This window comes from Eupeodes corollae, chromosome 1, assembly GCF_945859685.1.
Source record: "Eupeodes corollae chromosome 1, idEupCoro1.1, whole genome shotgun sequence".
Lineage (NCBI taxonomy): Eukaryota > Metazoa > Arthropoda > Insecta > Diptera > Syrphidae > Eupeodes > Eupeodes corollae.
In genome coordinates, this window is record NC_079147.1 from 303,828,101 (window position 1) to 303,849,195 (window position 21,095).

Consider the following 21,095-nt stretch of genomic DNA (forward strand, 5'->3'; position numbering starts at 1 on the left):
TATACCCTTTACATATATATTAAAATAAAATATTGAATTTCATTTCAATACCCTTTTTAGTTTGAAAGAAAAATTAACTTGTTTTTCAATTTATTTGTGAGTCAATGCTTATTTTTTTTTTTAAATTCATGCTCAGTTGAAGAAAGTACAGAGTGAAATAGGAATTACATATTTTTGTACTAAAATTACGAATGCTAAAAGTAAGTATTTATAATTAATGGTGAAACTATAGCTAAGTCGAATGAAACCTACAATTAAGGTAGTAGTCCTGAAGGTAGGTGCCACAAAGAAAACTTAGCACCGCAATTGTTGACTGATAAGATTGTGACTAAATTATTATTATAAATAAGAAACTGTTAAGAAACCGAGTCATTTGGATATTACAGTGGTGGCTTAAATTAGTCATAATTTTCTTATTTTATTTATTTATTTAATTAATCTACGAGCTACAGGCTCAACAGGTGCAAAAAAGAATAAATACATACAGTTATAAAATAAAAACGGCAGTGCTGGTCACATTTTATTAGATTGTCAATTATTTTAAAAACGGAAATTCTTACAAAAAATATTAACATGTTTATTGCATCTAACGGTCTTTCGTTTTCATATTAGAGACTTTAAGCTTGAAGTTATACTCTACTTTTTCCTGTGAACACCCATTATTTCAAACTCTCTGGATATAGAGTGTTCATAAAAATAGCAGTGCTTTTGATTTTATAAGTACAAAATGTTCAAAATTAATTTCTTTTTTATTTTTCGGTAAGTAAATATTTTACTATATAAAGTTTTAAGGTTAACATACTAACATATAAAAAATTAAAAAAATATTGGCTCAAAAATAAACAATGGGACGGTCAAGACACTGCACCGAAGAAATTTGAAAACTTATTTGAAAACTGCGTTTAGAGGGAAAAACCTACCAAAATATTCAAGACATCCTAGGCTGCTCAGCAAAAATGGTCAATAACGTCTTAAAATGGCAAAATAAACCGAAAACGCGATTCCCCAAAAAGGATGGCTACTGAAAGAACTGACAGAAAAATTGTTCAGTTAGCAAAACAGAACCCTTCCATAGGCTCTAGGAAAATAAGAAATGGACTTCAACTGTCTGTTAGCGCTGTCACAATACGAATTTAATAAGATAAGTTAACAGCCCGAAGTCCACGCAAGGTACCATTCTTGACGAAAAGGCATGTGGCAAAGAGAATAGAGTTTGTAGTGCATAGAGATTCGTCAAAAGAGAAATGAAGGAATGCTCTATGAAGCGATGAAAGCAAAGTCGACCTTTTTGGATCCAAGGGTATCGTCGAAAATATGTGAGAAGACCATAAAATGCAACATACTACCCACGGTACACTAAAAACAGTGAAGCATGGTGGAGGAAAAATGATGATATGGGCTTTCTTTTCATATTACCGGGTCGGGCCTATTTATCCCACGGGAGTATAAGGGATGCAACGGAGTATATGAAAACTCGCGAGGAGGTTATATTACAAAATAAAGAGAAAATGCCCTTGGTTTGGGCATGACTATGACCTAAATCATATGTCAAAAAAGTCAATATCATGGTTTGCGCAGAAGAAGTAATCCATTATGGAGTGGCCCGCTCAATCCCGCGAACTTAAACCCATCGCAATTTTATGGGGGGATGTTAAGAACGCAGGTCATGAAGCAAAACCCTAGAATTCGAAATAATTGTGGGAAGCAGTGCGGGATTCGTGGAACGCGATACCAGTCGAGATGTGTCAGGTTTTAGTGGACTCGATTCCACGTAGATGCGAAACATCATGAAAAACAACGGTTATGCGATAAAGTACTAATTGTAAGCTAAAATTATTTATATTCTTTCATAGAACTTATTACAGTTTTTCTTACTTTTTACGTAATAGATCTAGTACTTTGTCATGCACTGCTATTTTTATGAACACAACTGTAAGTATATACAAAAAATTAATAATTTAAAAATCTTAATTAATTTCTTAAAAACAAATAATACAAATCATTTTTGAATTTGTTTTTAGGCCATGCTATGTTAATATAATTACCACATTGAACTCCCTAAATGATCTTGCAACTGGTTCATTCATTCCATAATTTTTCCTATGTTTAGGTTGGTATCTTTTTCTCAGTGGTCTAATCGGGACTTAAATACAAATTAACGATAGAAGATTAGGACACTTTATATGGTAACATAAAATATCTCGCACAAATACTATGAATAGTTCTTCGAGATTTGAGAGACTTCAGACCCAGAAGATTACGTCGCGCTTAAGAGGGTGGTCAAAAATTGCAGTGCATTTTACAAAACACATATTTTGTGAAACGATTCTGAACTTTCTCAATTCTTTTCGAAAACGTTGGTTGATAATGATTCCACATGACATCAGCATACTCAAGTGATGATCTAACTAATGAGTTATAGAAAGATGTAAGTGTATAAGGATTCAAAAAGTCAGTTGAGTTTCTTTTAATGAAACCAATCATAGAGTTGGCTTTACCAACAATAGCATCCATGTGCGGAACAAATGTAGTATAGTAGTAATTTAGCAGTAGTAATATTGACCAGATTGGCATTGATTTAAATAAAATGTTAAGTCTATGATTTATATTTATATTATTTAAATTTATACGGATGGATTAGAAGTCACCCTTGATTATGCGTTTTCTGTAGTGAAGTGCGCTTACGGTGTAGTTGTACAATAGGTCCCAGCCTTGTTCTCCGTTTAATATATCGATGGCAGCAACGTCATTTAGAGAATATGAACCGAAAACTAGTTTATGTTAGTTAGCGTAAATATTTGGTCGATTGTAGAATAATTCTTCCTGAAGCCCGCTTGAAATTCATGAATGATTTTCTCCTTATCTACCCATTAAATAAGTCTGTATTTAAAAAAGATATTCCTCTATAGTTTGTCGGGTTATTACAATCACCTTTCTTGTGCAGTGGAAATATTATTTATTTCAAAATACTCCCTGGTATATCAGCATTTTCAAAAATGCGATTGAATTCAGATGCAAGCGCTGAAAGGAATTCACTTGTACAATTCTTATAAAATTCAAATGAAATGCGGTCGTCTCCTGGGGCTTTGTTATTTTTAGAGTTAAGGATAACATTTTGAATCCCATCGGTGAATCTAGGAATTCATCAACAATCCAGGGAGCTGCATATTGAAATGGCTGGGAGATTTGTGTTGTGTTGAGCAAGTTTTAAAGTGATCTTTAAGTTGTTCCGCTTGCAAGCTTAGTGCGATATTGTTTTTTCTACCAATGACATGCTTAACATCTTTCCAAAACTCTGCTGGGCATTTTGCTTTGTTTAAAAGGGCAATATTTTCCTCGTTAAACGCTTGCTTTTTTAAAAAGGCATACGTTCTTGAAATGCTTATTTGCTTCTGCATAAAACGTATTGGTGTTGTTCTTTCTAACAAGTTTTCGTGCAAGTAAAAGGTAACTTCAAGAGAAATGTGGTCAGAATATGTCTTTGTTTGTTTATAAAATAGAAATCTATGACAGAACATGCTGTCCCACGTAGAAATGTGAACTCCCCACGCGAATCTCACTCACACCTTCCATTAACTACTCGGCAATCAAATGCACCCATTAATTCCAGAATCGCACCACCTTTGGTATCATAGACCTCGTCCTTAGAGTCGCGTTCCGTATTTAACAAGGATGTAATCAGTTCACTGACAAAGTTGTTTTGCGACATGCCTATCCTTCCATTACAATCGCCGATAAGTACAAAATTCACCGAATCTAATGCGTTCAGTAGCGCGTTTATTTTGTTGTAGTCATGAGCCCAGTGATTGCAGTTTTAAAACAAATGTAAACTTGGAATCAAAGGAGGCACTCAAATTTTTTACTGTAGCAGTTTTCAAGAGAATACGCAAACTCAGTTGTGAATTTTACTAGAGACAGAGATAGCGAAGCATTTCTTGACATTAAATTTAAGACAATTAACCAAACACCAGTTTGATAAATGATCTAGGTCTATTTATGATCTAAAGCAAAAATAAATGAAATTCACTTTTAAAAATAATTTAAGATCATCAGCATATATGAGACATTGGCTGAACTCGATAAAAATTCAAAATAAAACTGTGTCAAGATGACTACCCTGAGGAACTCCTGAGGTACCTACATTTATGGGATTTCGAGGTTACTTTTTGTACCCTAAACCCATGTTGGGCATCACTTACCTGTTCTTTTACTAAAAAATCCAGTTTGGTCTTTACTAAACTTTCGAACAATTTAGAAATTGTAGACTGCTTACAAATGTCTCTGTAATTTTCAACATGAACTATGAACTTAAAGTAGATGTTGCGAAGTAAAGTTCTGAATTTGAAATTCATAACAATTGAAAAACTAACTGGTTGCCTTGGTCAAAATTTACGTTCAAGGAATGAAGTTGACTTAACCCTCATATTGCCTGAATCTGTCCAATATTAGAAGATCTTCCAACCGTGTATACTTATAGGGTTTTCCATTGTTAAATCCAGATTTCATTGAAAAAATTGATTTTTTTCGTGGCGTAAAAAACACAATTGGAATTTTTTTTTTGGTTGTCATTTTATTTGTAAGCTTCGTATATAGTGCGCGATATATACATAGCTGTGAAATTTTCAGCTAAACAAAAATCTAGATTTAAAGATCAATTTATTTTTCCCCGTGGAATGCACAAAGAGGGGAGATTTGGGTTTTTGACATATCTAGATCAGAAATAAATTGATTTATTTTACACATGGAAACCTCCATTAGCTTAACTTCAGCCTAATTCTTCTAAACAATTACCTTAGTAAAAATCTGGGAGTGACATTCTTTAAAAAAAAAAACACTGACGAGCGTTTCCGCTTTTACGAATAATTTGCTTTAGGAAATTAAAAAAATGAAAAACTAAACCCGAATTTTTGAAATTGAATTGCTGCAAGAATTTGAAAAAATTGCCTTGGTCTAAATTTGACTTTAAAAAATGTAGCTGACTACATATGAAGTCCCCTACGTCGCCCTCTAAACCTACCCGTTGTAATTGTCCTATAACATTACTTTCAACTATTTGATTTCCCAAACAAACTTCAAAAGTAAAATATTGATATTGCATCCTTTCATTTCATTTAAAATTCAAAATGCCTATGATAGACTTTCACAGAATGCAAACATTTTATTTCCTTATATTCGAATAGTGTTAAAAGTAGGTTTACTTAACCAATTACCCAGCATAATCAAGCTTCCTTTTCGAGCTTAAATACAAAACTAAAAACCTACTTTTTCTTTTCTACCATTTCATATAATTATTTTTATGTCATTTGATCAAAAATATGTTCAAAGCTCTTTTTAATTCCTGGAAATTCCAAAAGCAAGAAATCCAATAAAATATTACATCATAACATAGCAACAAAAACAACAACTTGCACATCTTCATAGAAATAACAAGTTGTACAATCTTGAATTGCTTTAAACCGATAACGAGACAAACGATGAAAAGACTTTGGAAAAACTTCATGGGGAAAAACATTTTACCACGTCAGTTAGTTAATTTAAATTGTGTCACGTCTCAAGAAAACGAGATTATGTTTAGTTTTGCAAACACGTAACTCTACTCACCTTACATTCGTACTTGATATAATTATTATAGCAACAAAAAGCATAAACAAGCCGTGAATGATGATAACAACAACAACAGCTAAACATTCGAATGATGTTACAATAATTATTGTTAATTACAACAAATTTATACAAAGATGTTTTAATTAAGAACAATAATTTTTGTATAGTTTTTTTGTTTTATTTTGTAAACAAAATTTATATTTGAAAATGGAAAAACAATTTATTTATACACGGTGAGGTATTGAATACCTGATTATTTTGTTCTCACGACTAAATTAATCATAATCATAATAATAGATTGATGTACACTTTATTTTATTTATTAAAAATAGAATAATCAAAAAATACGAATAATGTATAGGGATAAGATTGAAAAGTGTGGGGGGGGGGGGGGGGGGAGGCTGGTATCAAAAGGAATCTAAATATTATTTTGTTTTACTGTTAGGCGGTAATTGGATTGAATCTCTTTTAATTTCGCTGCGTTAAGATTGTTATTCGAATGTCGTTTGATTTAGACTTTAGACCTTAGGCTGCTGTTGAGCTGGAATTTGTTGGGGTTGTGGTTGTGGTTGAGCTTGTGGCTGTTGTTGTTGTTGAGGCTGTGGTTGTTGTTGTTGTTGAGGCTGTTGCTGCTGCTGTTGAATGGGAACTTGCTGCTGTTGAACAGGAACTTGCTGCTGTTGAACGGGAAGTTGCTGCTGTTGAACGGGAACAGCTTGCTGTTGAATTGGCACCGCCTGTTGTTGGACTGGCACAGCCTGTTGCACTGGAACAGCTTGCTGTTGAGGAGGAAGTTGATTGGGATGTGGTTGTTGTTGCTGTTGTTGCATTTGAGGAGCCTGTTGCTGAACTGGCACTTGTTGCTGCTGCTGTTGAACCGGAATCTGCTGCTGTTGTTGCTGAGGATGTTGCTGATATTGCTGCTGGGTCTGCTGGAATTGTTGGTACTGCTGCTGTTGCTGTTGTTGGTATTGCTGTTGCTGCTGTTGCACCTGTTGGTATACTTGGTTTGGATGCACCTGCACTGGCTGTCCGGCTTGTTGGAATTGCTGCTGTGGGTGCTGCACAGCTTCAGGGTGGTATTGCTGAGGTTGTTGCATCTGGTAATGCATTTGTTGTTGCTGTTGCTGTCCCTGTGCTTGTGGATTGCCTTGGAATCCATGATTCGGATTGGGATAGTATCCATTGGGCATATTTGGATGAGGAGGGAGCTGATGAAAAAGATAAAATGAAAAACGCACTGCTAGCTTAATCAACCAAAAAAACTCACCAATCCCTGGGCTACCATACGCTGAACCTCCTCTTGACGACGGCGTTCGAATTCCAGATATTCCTCGTGGGTATATTGAGGCTCGTTATCGACGGTCTCCCAGCCCGGATCACGGTTGAATTCCTCTCTCTTGGTCTGTTCCATGAACTCCTGGAAGCTGATCAAACCATCACGGTTTGTGTCAGTCTCCTTAAAGACATGCTCTCGCATGCGTTCCATTTCTTCGGCCCGTTCACGCATATCATCTTCAGGAATTCCTGATTGGTAGACTTTGTCTAGTTCCTTGATGAACAACGCCTTCACTTCGGTTTCGTCCCAAACTCCATTGCTGTCAACATCTACAAAAAGTAAAAACCCACTTAGTAAGAAGTTCAACCCCACCACAGCTCCATCTTCAACGTACCGTGTAACATAAAGAATGTTCTTGGATTGAAGTCCTCCTTGTCGAGATGGTCTTGCTTCTCCCAAACCTCCTCTAGTTGAGCCTTGTTTCCAGGATGATGGACTTTTTCGTGTTCATTGTGACGCTCTTTGTTTCTCTTAGCTTCCTCTTCGAATTTCTTCTTTGATTCCTCGTCCATTTCCTTGAGTGTGGCTTGTTTCTCAAATTCCTTCTGCATCTCGTATTCCTTAAACTCTTCGCGCCGCTTCTTATCAGCCTCAGCCAGATCCTCGGTCGCCTTCATAACCAATCTCCTCAAATCCTCGATCTCGAAGGTCAACTCATTGCCGTGGTCGATGTGCTGGGGAATCTTCATGTGATCCCTGTCAATTTCATTGGTCAGCTCAAACTGTTTGTTGGCCAAAGAACGCAATCTCTCGATTTCTCGTCTTTTGATTTCGTCCAATTTAGAGCGTACGTGGTGATTAACGTAGTCTAACTCCTGGGCGATTTTACCATTCTAGAAGAAGAAAGAAAAAAGGCGTAAGCTCAAACTTGGGTATCTATTTCTCGATGGCCTTGAACTTACTCTGATGTCAGCCTCAGCAACTGTGTCAATTTTCTTTCTGAACTCAGGGTCAGTCTCGAGAACTTCGACAACCTCCTTCAAGTATCTCTCATATTCCAAAACAGACTTTAATAAAGTAAACAGGAAATGAAATAAGTTTTTTTTCGAGCTACGCAATCTGTTTCTCATCTTTGAAAGGCTTTTAACTTACCTTGAGATCTGCACCTGTTGGCTGATCTTTCGGCGGTTCTGGTGCGACTTCCTCTTTCTTATTCCTAGTCACTGGAAGCGCTGTAGCCAGCGCAAGAAGAGTGATTGCCACTAGCAAAATGGATTTTGCCATTTTCTATCTTTGTGCGTTGTGCTTTGCAATTATTGCAACTGGTTAATGTGCAACAATTTGATGTAACTGAAAATGAATGACTGATTGAGAACTGAGTACTGACTGAGGACAATCAATGGAAATATGTTAAAAATAAAAAGCAAAAAGACGATTAATTGAAGAGGGGATTTTTCTCACGTACGGCAACTGACGTGTCCAGTATTCAGGTGGTTTTTGTGTTTTCTTTTGAGATTTTGAGATTTTGGCACTTCTTTCTGTTTCTGCTGGCTGCTGGGAAAAACAGAGAGAAAACAACTATTTACACACAACTTGTCGAAAATGTGGATGTTGTTTTTTATTTTTGCAAAAGTGATGCCAAAACTATGTTAAAAAATGTGGATTGTAAGATGTTGTAATTATGTGTTCGTAGATGGAACAATTTTAAAAATACAGTACCTTGCCATACTATTGGGCCCAGCGAAGAAAGCATTTTTTTTTAAATTTTCTGCATTGTTTTTGTCTAAAAGCCTAGAAACTAAAACAATAGAGAGATGTGACCCACACTGATAAACTACTGTTGGAGCACTTTAAAATATTTATGGTGTTATTCTATTTCTTAACGATACCGGCTCAGCGGAGATATGGAGAAACGTTTGAATTTGATTTTTGTATTTTGTTTATTTCTATTTGAAAAAAAATCACAGATGGGGTTTTTGCCAAACCTACAAGAGGGCAAGCACAGCTAAAGAGGTAAAATTACTTTTATGTCGATGAGGAGGTTACAAATAATCAAATTTAGAGTGCACTCTAAAATGTGGAAATATTACAGGTACAATTAGTTTGATTTCAACCATAAACGGTTTATTGTTAAGAGTCGACTTAAATATTTAGGTCATAGCACGTATCGCTTATTAATAAGAGTTCATAGCATATAGGCTTATTTCACACACATTTTAACGTCAACATTGAATTTAAGGTCCTGAGTAAATTTCTAATTCTCTTTTATTAAAAAACGGAAACGCGGACATGGCTAAATAATAAGATGTTGTGTTTCATTACAAAATTTAATTAACAACCTTAAGCAGTTTTTTAACAGTATTTGTTATTCGATCTTAGGTGTTTACGTTCCGAAAGGAGAACCAAGCTTTTATCAAACCTATATATTCGAAGGAATTTTCTTTGGGGACTTCAAACAGCACTTTTCTACACAAAGTTGAGACTCAAGATATTTCAAAATCTTCGTCTCTTGATAACACTTGCAATTTAAATTCTAATTAGCTTTTCGGCCTGAAGTCAGTTAAAAATTAGTATATTGGCGTTTTGCCTCGGTATATTTCATTAGTTAACGATTGAGAAAACCTTTTAAATTTACAACTTTTGTTTGCTTTGAGTTCATTTTATATACATTTTTTGGCAAGACTCAATGTGAACCGTATGAAACCAGATTAAAATTTTCAATTATATAAACTGGAAAAGGGTTTGCCGGGCCGGGTTGTTTTTTTTTTGAATAATTATAGTTTTTTAATACATGGTTGAATTTCAAGAAACTTAAAAATTGAATTCAGCTTTTTGTATTTGTTGGTGAACAAAAAGATACAAAATGTAAGTTGAAGTTGGATTTAAGGATGTTCTCTTTATAATAGACGATGAAGAACCTATTTGCCTTCAAAATTGACTTATTTTGTTTTCGTTTTGTAGATGACCTATTTGCTAGGTCTTACCTTCAGTCTAGTGTCCAGCATTCTGAAGTCGAAGAACCTTATCCTGTTCCAGAGGTAGAACAAAATATAGGTATTATACATACAGATTAAGATTATCTCTCATTTATTAAATTGTTACGCACCTATCAATTTATCATCGTCCGACGAATCTGTTGAATTATCCATTAAATGTTTTATCTTGCAACAATTTTGACTTCGAAGCTTAAATGTTTTTTTGCTTTTTGTGAACAGTTGAAAGTTGTTTTTATTTTTTGACAGCTATCTCAATACAGCTATCCAACTTGTTCAACAAATTATCTAAAAATCCACCTATCCAATATACCCTATCCAAACCGAGATTGAACGCAGCCAATGAAATTTGACAGTTTATAGCCAAAAAACGTTAATTTTGAAAGGTCGATAGCAGAAATGGTTTTTCGACAAAAGAGAGTTTTCGATTAACGAAAAGTATCATCTTATTTATGTCGTCTAAAGTTGGAAATAAACCACAATTCAATAACTAAAGGAATATGCCTTTAAGTCACTTGCAACAACTTTACTTCATTGCTAGGAATGGAGCTCAGTATCACGGTGTTGCATCTATGAACGAAATAAGCAAATCAAGCTTACTTGATCGAGTGTTGAATATTATTATTGATGAATTTTTCTCTAACACTATTTCCTGGGCATACAATTATTCAGACACAGCTCTCGAGGAGGATTTCTTCATGTACCCCTGGATGTGTTGACGATACCATGATTTGTATTGATTGGCCAATTTTCAAAAGCATATTTGATATTAATTAATTAATAAACATAATCTAAAATTTACTTTGCAACTTTTAAAAATACGGATTAATTGCAAAGTTGGATCTTGAATTGTTGAATCACTTTTACCTTTCACTTTTCCAATAAAGTCTGAAAAATTTAAAAGTGAAAAGTATTTTTATAAAAATATTTTGAAGGTTTTATCAATGTTTGTTTATAAATCTTTCGATGTGTTTGTTTGATAAAAAGTTTTTCGTTTAATTTTAAAGTTCAAATCAACTTGATATGACGTCGCAATGTATAGTATAAAATTAAATACATATGTTTAAAGTCGATATTTAATCGGGTTCTTAAAATGTAGCCGAAAAAAAAGGTGTCCCGAAGGTTCGTACACACGATTGATTGTTTAAGATTCTAGGTACATTAAAATATCGACTATTTCAATTTGATAAATTGACTTCCACAGTTAAAACGTTAAGCTTACCGTTAAGTAAAATCTTTACAGAATAAAACTTAAATTACAAATAGAAAAACATCTTGAAAAGGTCTATACTAACAAATTTATGAAGCATTTTCAACACTTTCATGACAGACCTTTTAAGCATAAATTTAACTCGATCAAACATTATTAACTTTTCATACTTTTTGGAACGTGAGTTATGGATAAAGATAATCAGTATTTTCTCTAACACTTAACCCATCTCTAATATTTGATTATTCCGTGTCGTAATCAAATGAGCATTCATAACCGCTACTGTACTTCAAGTTCCAGTTGAAATGTGTGGAACAAAGAGCTGTCAACTTTTTTTTGACAACCAACCAACGTGGATTGTGGAGTCTAGTGGAATTTGGTCTCAAAACTTCTTGTTGGAAGGAACACGTCAAAATTTTGTCGTCATAGATTTTATTCGTGTAATATTTTTTTCTGTGCAAATAAAAGTGAATTTTTAATTTGTTTTATTTTACATCCATCTAATAAGTTTCATAAAATAAATTAATAAAAATTCCACACAAGCAATGACATCCTCAGGGCCAACAAAGCAGGAAATTGAATCAGTTTTCGGACGACTTCGTTCCCAGGCTGCGAACAAAGTGAGTTGTCATAAATTCAATTAAAATAAAATCGAAAGTAATTTTTGTTCTTTTTGCATAAATAATTAATTGCTAGTCCTGCTTTGATTGTGGAGCCAAAGCGCCCACTTGGTCATCGGTCACCTATGGGATTTTCATTTGCATCGATTGTTCAGCAGTCCATCGCAACCTTGGCGTACATTTGACGTTCGTTCGCTCCACAAATCTCGACACGAACTGGACGTGGCTGCAGTTGCGTCAGATGCAATTGGGTGGCAATGCCAATGCCTCCCAATTCTTCAGACAGCACAATTGCAACACCACAGACGCCCAACAGAAATACAATTCACGGGCGGCCCAGTTGTATCGGGATAAGTTGCAAAAGTTGGCCCAGAATGCCATGAAACAGCATGGAACAAAGGTGAGTTAGTTGAGGGAGTTTTAAATGACGTGTGTTGTTTTCTTTGTTGTTTTTTTTGTTTTTTGTTTCTGTTCTGTTAACACGAATCTTGCATGATGGGTTTTTTCAGTTGCACTTGGAACAGGAAAAGGCAGAGAATGAGGTAACTAAGAACGAAGAAGAGGACTTCTTCACGCTCTGCGAAGAGAATAGTTTTGAAACAACCACGCTGAATCAGAAAAACAATAATAGCAACGATCAAATGTCTAAGGTGAGTCCATAACAAGGAGTGGATGAGTTAATACTAATGTCATGAGATAAATAATTCGGAATTTACATATGAAACCCTCTTCTCTCCTCTTCACAGATTGATATAACCCCGAAGCCAGCAGCATTAACAAATGTGGGAGAACCCAGTGTTGACCTACTGAATTCTTGTTTGACCAATAATGGTCCAGCGCCAGCAATCGGCGCTCGTAAAATCCAACCCAAGAAAACTGGAGTGAGTTTAATTGTTCTAAAATATGTCTGAGGCTCTAACTAAATGGGAACTATTTTTATTTTAAGATTGGAGCACGTAAAGGAGGCCTTGGTGCAACAAAAGTGAAGACCAACTTTGCCGAAATCGAACAAAGAGCCAATTTGGCAAATCAGTTCAAAGAACCAGTGCCTGAGAAGAAACTCACTGTGGAGGAGGAGATAGAATCATGCGCCAATGTTCGATTAGCTTATCAGGATCTGTCGCTAAAACAGTCGAAGGAGGAAGCCAAGATGAAGACCACTGATCCACTAAAGGCAAAGCAAATGGAAAGACTCGGAATGGGATTCAATTTAAGGGGGTAAATCACATTTGAGCAAGAACAAAATACCCAAAAAGATTCACTTCACATTACATTTCTATTTCAGTTCGGATGTTTCTCACTCCGCTCTCAGTGACATGGAAACGATTTCTCAGACTGCTGCTCCGAAATCATCATCATCATCGTCTGGCAGCAAGTCGGCATTCGATCGTGAGGTCAACAGTGATTCCTTCGACTCGTTGTTGGGCTATCCCCCATCGATGTACAAAACTTCAAAGCAGGACAAAGAACTCGAGATGATGGGCTTCGAATCGATCGAGCCCATAGATTCACACCATTCCAATATCACATCAATGTTTGCTAGCCAATCGGCGAACAACAGCAGCACGACAAATAAGCCACTCTCATCGTCGGGCAATGACAAATCGGCAGCTCCAGTACGTAAGCCTTTCGGCTCTGCCAAGATGACAGCAGCAGCGTCAGTTGATTCGAACGACGAACGAGCTCAAAAGAAATTTGGAAGTGCCAAGGGCATTTCGTCGGACCAATTCTTCGGAAACGAACAGAGTTCCAGTGAGGTTTCGTCAAATTTGTCCCGCTTCCAGGGATCCAATAGCATTTCTTCGTCTGATTATTTTAATGATGGCTCCTCATCGACGACATCCAACCGATCTTCCAGGAGAGGTACCCAACAACATTAACATTTTCTAGTCCTCTTCCTTCTCTCTCTATATATATATATATCTCTCACACACAAACCCCTTCTCTTAAACGTAAATTTGAATCTCAATTTCTATGAATTCTCAACTCCATTCCAGGCTATACCACAGCCGCTAACTTCAATGCGCCCGATATGGACGACGTTAAAGAGAGTGTACGACAAGGAGTAACCAAGGTTGCCGGTCGTTTGAGTAACTTAGCCAATGATGTTATGTCGTCGTTACAGGACAAATACGGATACTGATACTTTTCTAATTTCCTCCGAATTCATTTTCCAATTTGTTACTAGATTTCTTTTTTTTTTAATCTGTTTTGGTTTTAAATTAAATAATTGAATTTTTTAAAATACGAATCGAAATGAGAGCAAGACACCACATTTATTAAACAAACAAAAATATTATTATAAATATATATATATAAAACAAAGTAGTAAACAAATATTTAATATTGCATATAGACCAACAAAAATTATCAAAAACAAAAAAAAGTTATAACGGAAAAAGAAATAAGAAACAAGAAACAAGAAACAAGAAGAAAACCAGAACAACTGATAGCGGGTGATTTTAAATTAGTTAAATATTCATTAAAAGATGTTGTTTTTTCATTGTTTTTGCTCTGTGTAAGCTTTTCGTCAGTTTGTTTTGCCACAATAGAAAGTCATTGAATCTTTATAAACATAACTATTTTCTTTTTTCTTTCTAAAAATAAAAGAATTATGTATACAAAATTCCAAAAAATAATAAAAAAAATAAATAAAGCTTAGCGCATTCAATTATAAATTATATTATTTTTTATTATTAAGAAATTTTGAAATTGTTTGTTCTTTTTTTTTTGTTAAAAAGAGATAACTGATTGTGGAGGATGCACTCTTTAAAGCCAACTACGATAGTCTCAACGGTGGCTTCAGGAACTTTAACTGGTCATTATCCTTCCGCGTTATTGACTAAGACTCCAGTGCAGATATGATTACAAAATTAATTTTTTATGGAATGAGACATTATTTTGTCCTGAATATTGTAAAATCTATGAAATCCCAAATTACTCATGGTTTGATTCAAAAGCCTTAAAAAAGTTATCGAAATCAAAGATGTAAATTTCCGTAATTATAAAGCTTAATGCACTGGGGAGAACTGGAATGAGTAACGTTCGCGAAGATGCTACAATTTTCTGGTTATTTGTAAAAAATGTACATAACTGCGTGTCATAATCGATTCCTAAGCTGGTCTTTAAGTTAAGTTAAGTTATTCATTCATTTATTTACATTTTAATATAAAAAATAGAATACAAATTATGAATTTAAGGGCTATGGTTAAGCCGTGAGCCTGGTTGACAAGTTTATAAATGTTTATTTTAAAATTTAATTAAATTTTCAATAATCAACAAAAAAAGAACTAAAGTTTCAAACGTATTCTGATATTAATAACATCCTATACTGTATTTAAGTAATTGCTTAGGGGTTTGCAGTCACACTCGCTTAGAAGTTGAATAGTTTGCTGCATAGTTAATGATTGTTTTCCAAAGGAACTCTTCCTTTCCGTTTTGAATATTGGGCATATGCTTATGATATGAAAGCAATCTTCTTTCGATTTAAGGTTGCAAAGCGTACAGAAATGATTAAAGCTTCCATTATAAGGGTTACCATTTTAGGAAAGGAGCTCGCACCTTGCATTGAATATGACGGATATTTCATCATAGCTAAGTGAGTCGTGAAAGTAGTTTTTCTTGTTTAGATTAAAATTAAGGTGACTGTATAAAATTCTACTTTCAGAATTCCGAACCTTAACGATGAAGGCATCTCGAATAGAGTCTTCGTTTTTCTGAATAATGCGGTAGAGTTGGTCTTTCAAATTACGTTGGTTGCTCACATCAATATGTAAGGTTTCCCCACAAGCGTTGCCAATCGATTGCCATCTTTTATACTACTAGTATGTACACTTATTCCTCAACTCATACAAAAGTAGTTTTTTGAAAGCCTTGATTCCTCATAATGACAGCATACCTTTATTATGAAGTTAGCCTGTGACTTGAGTGTATTTGTCAAGAGTTTTGGTAATCCGCTTTCTTTTTTGGGAAAACACAATTTTCCATGATAATTTAAGCAAGCTTTGAGAGCTATTGGCTTTTTCGGTTAGGTGTTTGTTGAAATTTAAAGCCGGATTTAGTTTAATTCCCAAATATTTGACCTCTTTAGCTGTTTCTAAAAAATGACCATTATAATTCCATTGCCTTTCATTGTGTTTATTTTAACTTCCAAATATTTGACCTCTTTAGCTGTTTGTAGAAAATGACCATCATAAGCCCATTGCTTTTGATTGTGAACTCTTGGATATCGTGCAAACACCATCATTTTTGACTTCTCTATAATAATTGGTAGTCCTCATCTTTTGCAGTAACACGATAAGCGATTAATCATTAAATGCATATGTTCTGGTGATTCAGAGAGTATGACAAGGTCATCTGCATATAACAACAAATTAATGGTAGTATTTGCAATTCTTACTCCTCCGGGAAGATTATCTACTACGTCGTTTATAAACAGAGAAAACAACAATGCCCTGAGGAAACAACCTTGTTTCACGCCAGTATTTGTCTCAAACCATTCTGAATAGGATGTGCCAACCCAAACTGCTGCATTTGTGTTATTGTACATTTCTTTTATTACTCTAATGAAGTTGGAAGATATGCCAAGTTGTGAGAGCTTATAGAAGAGCGCATTTCTGTTAACCAGGTAGAAGGCAGCTTTAAAGTCAACAAAAAACGAGTAAACTTTTTTGTTCCTTTCATGAAACACTTTGACATTGGATGACAGAGTAAATATCATATCAATGGTTGAATAATATTTTCTGAAGCCAGCTTGAAGATCAGATAGAATATTTTTCCGTTCGACACATTTTTCGAGTATCTCACAGCCACAGAATATTTTCGCTATTATATTCATAAAAGAAATTCCTCTGTAATTTTCCACAACGTCAAAAGGTCCTTTTAAAAAGAAGAGGGGATTTCAGCTGTGAAGAAAACTTTGTTGAACAGAATTTGAAGATTGTTAAAGAATGTAGGTGTAGCATTTTTAATAAACTCATATGGAATCCTGTCTTCACCTGTAGCTTTTCCATTCTTCGCATTTAGGATCACAGCTTGTATTTCCTAAATTGATATATCAGCGTCTAATGTATCATCAAAAGTTAATGGTTCAGCGTAGGAAAACATGAAATTAGAATTATTGGAAAGAAGGAGCCTGAAGAAAGCTGAGAGATCTTCAGCAGATACGCCTACGCCTATTTTATATTTCATCCCATTGATCTCCCTCGCGGTTTTTCAGATATCCTTTGAGTTTCTTGTTTGACCCAATGCTTTTGCTTGTAGATTTTCAAATTTCTTTTGAAGACAAAGGTTTTTGTAACGTGTTAGAAGTTCGCATGGCTCGCAGAAGAGCAAAAGATTTTATGCGTGCTTTCCTTATCGAACCACTTTTGTTTATGAGAAGTGTTCTGACTTATTGTTTTGTTTGATGTTGAACTTTGGCGTTTTTCTTTTCCATCCTTAGCTTCAGAAATATCTTGAGAAACTAAAGCTTTTAAATGAATTGCAGCACTGCTTTCGTAACAATTCATGGTCTAATTCATCGAACAGTAGAACAAATCTGCATCATTTTGGAAAAAGAAATATTTATTCACTTGATATTTCAAAGGCAATCTGGCAATTTGCTTTCTTTTCGAAAAGAATACAAGCTGTTTGAAATATTTTGAAATATTTCTACGCTCTCAACGGCCAACTGACTACTCTTAGTACGTTGGTGCTTATCTTCACTTCAACGATCTATGCAATTTTTTCTAACTAGAATATTTACATAAAACATATCTACAACGATCCCAAATCTTGCTTTTTGTTCATTAATCACAAAAGAAGGTCAGATGGGTACACATACTCATAGTATTTCAATAATGAAACCTTCAATGATAATATAACAATAGATAGTTACATTGCATTATATTTTAAAAATTCATTCTCAAGAGATTATTTAACAAAAGATTGGAACTATTTTCAGTATTTACCGAATTTTTCGTTGGTTCATTTCTTACCCCATTGCATCTCCCCATCAGCCATTGAAAACAAATTTACGCAACCCTTATGGTTTTCCTGCCATTTTCCTAAACAAATATTACTCTTCCCTTTCAACTCCTCTATCTAAAATATATAATTTATCCTATTTATCTTTTGCCGCAAGGAACATTTGCTAAAAATTCACAAGAATGGACCAAAAGGGGAGGTGATAAACTATCGACCAATTGCTTAACTTTCTCGTATCCAAAAAGTGTTTGAAAAAAAAACAAAAAAGATCTACCACTACAAACGTTGTGAAGTTTGTTTCATTCACTCTTAGAGCCTTAGAAAACAGGAAAGAAGTTGATATGGTCTCCAATGACTTCAGCAAAGCGTTTGACAAAATTTATCATAGACATATAGTCTTCAAACTCTCCTCCTAATGTTTCGAACCTCTGAATTACTTCTTACCTTGAATATATTGACTGAAATTATGTTCGATTTATACCCACTCGTTCCAATTTAGGCACTTCAAGTGTTCCCCAAGGTAGTCATTTAGGCCCTCTACTCTATTCCTTACAATTGATGGCAATTACATGGTCATTAAACATTGTCAAATATCTCTTTACGAATTTTTTTTTTAAACCATTGCAACTCATAAAGACATATTCCCCGACAACATAAAATAATTAATTAAGTCCCAAAATTTGAAATTTCAATGCAAATTGACTTTTATCAAACTCGATTTTCATTCTCTTCCAAAACTTTTATTTCTCTTGATAAACTTGAAACTGTATTTTTGTGAACTAGGGCCCAATATTTGGTGACGAATTTTTCCAGTTAAGTGGAAACAATTCTCCCCTCTCATGATTTGGTTCCTTTTCTCTTATTGGCCCTTGAAGGACATTTATCAGCTATAAGTTTCTAAATTGGCGCAGGTAGATTTTGGAGCGGGTAGATTTTGGCGCCCCGTAACGGTCATTTTGCTTTGATGGCATCTGTATAATCTTTTGTTTATTATTCAGTTGTGTATGCCAAATCTTCATGGCAAGTTACACGATTGAACAGCACGTTCAAACTTTATTATGAGTCGAATCTTTAACGTTTGGTGGCCAAATTTGAGACGACCGGTTCAGAAACAATCAGTCAACACCCGTACGTTAAAGGAACGCAATATCGGTGTGGATTTTGGGTCTTCGGCGTAACTGGTTCGTACTTTTTTGAAAACGACGTTAGTGAGGCTGTCACCGTGAACAGCGAGAGCTACATAACGATGGTACCTAATTTCTTATTGCCCAAAATTGAACCATATGGACCTAGACGACATGTGGTTCCAGAAGGACGGTGCACACAGCAAACACCACGACATCTACACACAACATCTGCCAGCCCTTATTGAAAAACCCTATCCAAGAGCCTCAAAGGTTTAAAAAGATTATTGAGTTTAGAATTTAAAAGTTATTTATTTCTCAATGGCTCAACTTAAGATGAATGTAACTTATAGTCTAAGATACGTAGAAGGAATATCTGTACCATCATATGAATTTGGTAAGTGGCGTAATGGTTAGTGCATAGGGCTGTCTTGGGTGGCAGAGGTCTTCGGTTCAGTCCCTGAGTGTGTCAGTCTTTTTTACGGGTACTGCTTCTTTCGAAGAATTGACAAATCCTCCAAGACGTATTCTTGTCATGAAAAGTGCTTTCTCAAACAACCCGTTCGGATTCGGTATACAAACTGTAGGTCTGCTTCAACCTTGGAATGATTTGAATGTCTGCACATTGCAAGCATTCCACAATCGTGTAGTGCAGCTAAAGAAAGAATCTCTGTACGTCCGAAATTGGGCTCAAGGGTAAACTGATGGCCATTCCTAGCAGTACGGGTATTACGGTTGAATTGTTTAAGGGGAGGATTGCAACTGGCTATTTCAATCAAGCATTGTTTATACAAATTACGATAAACATAGACAGGCATGAGACCTTGCGGCGGCGGTGTTGAAGAAGAACACATATTTCGGTAAGAAAACGATCTCCAATCATTTTAAGAGTTCTCAAATACGTTATTGGAGCACCAGCCCAAATATAAGAGAAGTACTCAAGTTATGGACGAATAAAACCTTTGTAAATTATAGCCAGATCAGAAGCGGTAAAACCTTCTTGCATCGTCGGAGAAAATCTAAACACTTAGCAGCATTTTTGGCGATGTCAAATATGTTATCACTCCACAACAAGTGGCTTGTGATGCACATACCTAGGAGTATGAGTGCATTTTAAAATTCAATTACTCTCATTTGTTATTTACAAAAGTCGGGTATGTAATAAAAGACATTATGATGAACAAAACTATGGTTGCCTACTAATATCCTGGTTTCCTGTTTTGAAGAGATGGATCTGCCAAGTAAATATAGCCTCATCTTTTATTAAATTGATTTCGGTGTCAAAAACGGGTAATCTAATTATATTTCGAACAATATAGGTTGCTTAACCACAATTTGTCCCAACCCGGGTAGCCTGCATTTGATATGTTAATTCTTAAATATAAGGGTCAACTACTTACCTTCCGTTATATAGTGGGTTTTGGTGTCATATACAAGGGTATTTAATTCTCTTTCCAACTGGTTGCATAGTGAAAGTTTGCAAAACCCATCGTTTTCTAAAATCAGATATCACTTTTTAAAACACAAAAAAAAGTAAGGCTTTGTGAGGCTATCTTAATTCATGAAATAGTTTTGTTTTCAATAAAATCCGTAGTGGTTTTCAAAATCTATATGCCCTATTTTCAATATTCATTTTAAATATTTAAAATATTTCATTACAATTTTAAAATCTTCATAATCTGTTAGATTTCACCTAAAACGAATGTTGAAAGAAAAAGACAAGGCAAGTGAAACCGACGTCTGAAGAACGTTATCACATCATATTTTAAAATGTATTGAAAATTTCTGAAAATTTTGTTCAAAATGGGTGTTTTTAAAATTTGAGCAGACAGTTAAAATCGAAGGAAAGATTCGGAACCAGTACTAAAAATGAACCCCAAAACCTTTTTATCAAAAAACCATGAAAGAATTAATTTCAATAATCCTTAAAATTTAATATGGAGTCAAAAGATAAAAGAGAATTTCGAGAAACTAAGCAAGGTACTATCATACAATGATTTAGACTATAACTAGAAGACAAGTAATTAGGAGTATAGAGTTCAAAACTGTGCTTTTCCCATACTCTGGAAAACACCGTTTTTGGTTGTTTTTAACATTTTTAAAGAGTCATATTTTAAAAAAGTGATGTGATAGATAAATTATGAGCTGAAATTCGTATTTAGGAGACAACCCAATTTGAAAAAAAAAGTTTTTCCGACCAATGTAATAATTTATAATGCGCTCCTAAATTTTGACACTTATTCTAATTCTCTTACCTCTGTTGGTTATATTTTTCTTAAATAAAATCATTTATTTGTA

General features: G+C 34.7%; 2 protein-coding genes across 3 annotated transcripts; one reads left to right on the forward strand and one right to left on the reverse strand.

The window, feature by feature from the left end:
• Window positions 1–5,898: 5,898 nt before the first annotated feature.
• LOC129942234 (nucleobindin-2) lies at window positions 5,899–8,484 on the reverse strand. 2 transcript variants are annotated; one of them, XM_056051091.1, is made up of 6 exons: window positions 8,349–8,484; window positions 8,036–8,233; window positions 7,846–7,950; window positions 7,278–7,776; window positions 6,875–7,212; window positions 5,899–6,815 (listed from the first exon to the last, which is right to left on the reverse strand). In XM_056051091.1, exons 2-6 carry the CDS (start codon window positions 8,165–8,167, stop codon window positions 6,123–6,125), a joined length of 1,767 nt encoding a protein of 588 aa, XP_055907066.1. In that variant the 5' UTR covers window positions 8,168–8,233; window positions 8,349–8,484; the 3' UTR covers window positions 5,899–6,122. The 2 variants fall into 2 exon arrangements, with proteins under 2 accessions (XP_055907066.1, XP_055907065.1); XM_056051090.1 differs by lacking the exon at window positions 8,349–8,484 and having other exon boundaries at window positions 8,036–8,307.
• A 2,972-nt stretch (window positions 8,485–11,456) lies between these two features.
• LOC129942237 (ADP-ribosylation factor GTPase-activating protein 2) lies at window positions 11,457–14,387 on the forward strand. Its single transcript, XM_056051093.1, has 7 exons — window positions 11,457–11,706; window positions 11,783–12,106; window positions 12,216–12,356; window positions 12,453–12,587; window positions 12,653–12,924; window positions 12,992–13,569; window positions 13,704–14,387. The coding sequence occupies exons 1-7, from the start codon at window positions 11,632–11,634 to the stop codon at window positions 13,847–13,849; spliced, it is 1,671 nt and encodes a 556-aa protein (XP_055907068.1). The 5' UTR covers window positions 11,457–11,631; the 3' UTR covers window positions 13,850–14,387.
• The last annotated feature ends 6,708 nt before the right edge of the window (window positions 14,388–21,095 follow it).

What these genes read in the sequence shown, in the direction of transcription:
- LOC129942234 (XM_056051091.1), bottom strand. Translation starts at nt 8,167, where the DNA reads ATGGCAAAATCCATTTTGCTAGTGGCAATCACTCTTCTTGCGCTGGCT. An exon ending in AACATTCTTTATGTTACACG is followed by an intron (nt 7,213 to 7,277) that starts GTACGTTGAAGA and finishes TACTTTTTGTAG; the next exon opens with ATGTTGACAGCAATGGAGTT. An exon ending in GTATGGTAGCCCAGGGATTG is followed by an intron (nt 6,816 to 6,874) that starts GTGAGTTTTTTT and finishes CTTTTTCATCAG; the next exon opens with CTCCCTCCTCATCCAAATAT.
- LOC129942237 (XM_056051093.1), top strand. Translation starts at nt 11,632, where the DNA reads ATGACATCCTCAGGGCCAACAAAGCAGGAAATTGAATCAGTTTTCGGA. An exon ending in TCCAACCCAAGAAAACTGGA is followed by an intron (nt 12,588 to 12,652) that starts GTGAGTTTAATT and finishes TTTTATTTTAAG; the next exon opens with ATTGGAGCACGTAAAGGAGG. An exon ending in CAACCGATCTTCCAGGAGAG is followed by an intron (nt 13,570 to 13,703) that starts GTACCCAACAAC and finishes ACTCCATTCCAG; the next exon opens with GCTATACCACAGCCGCTAAC.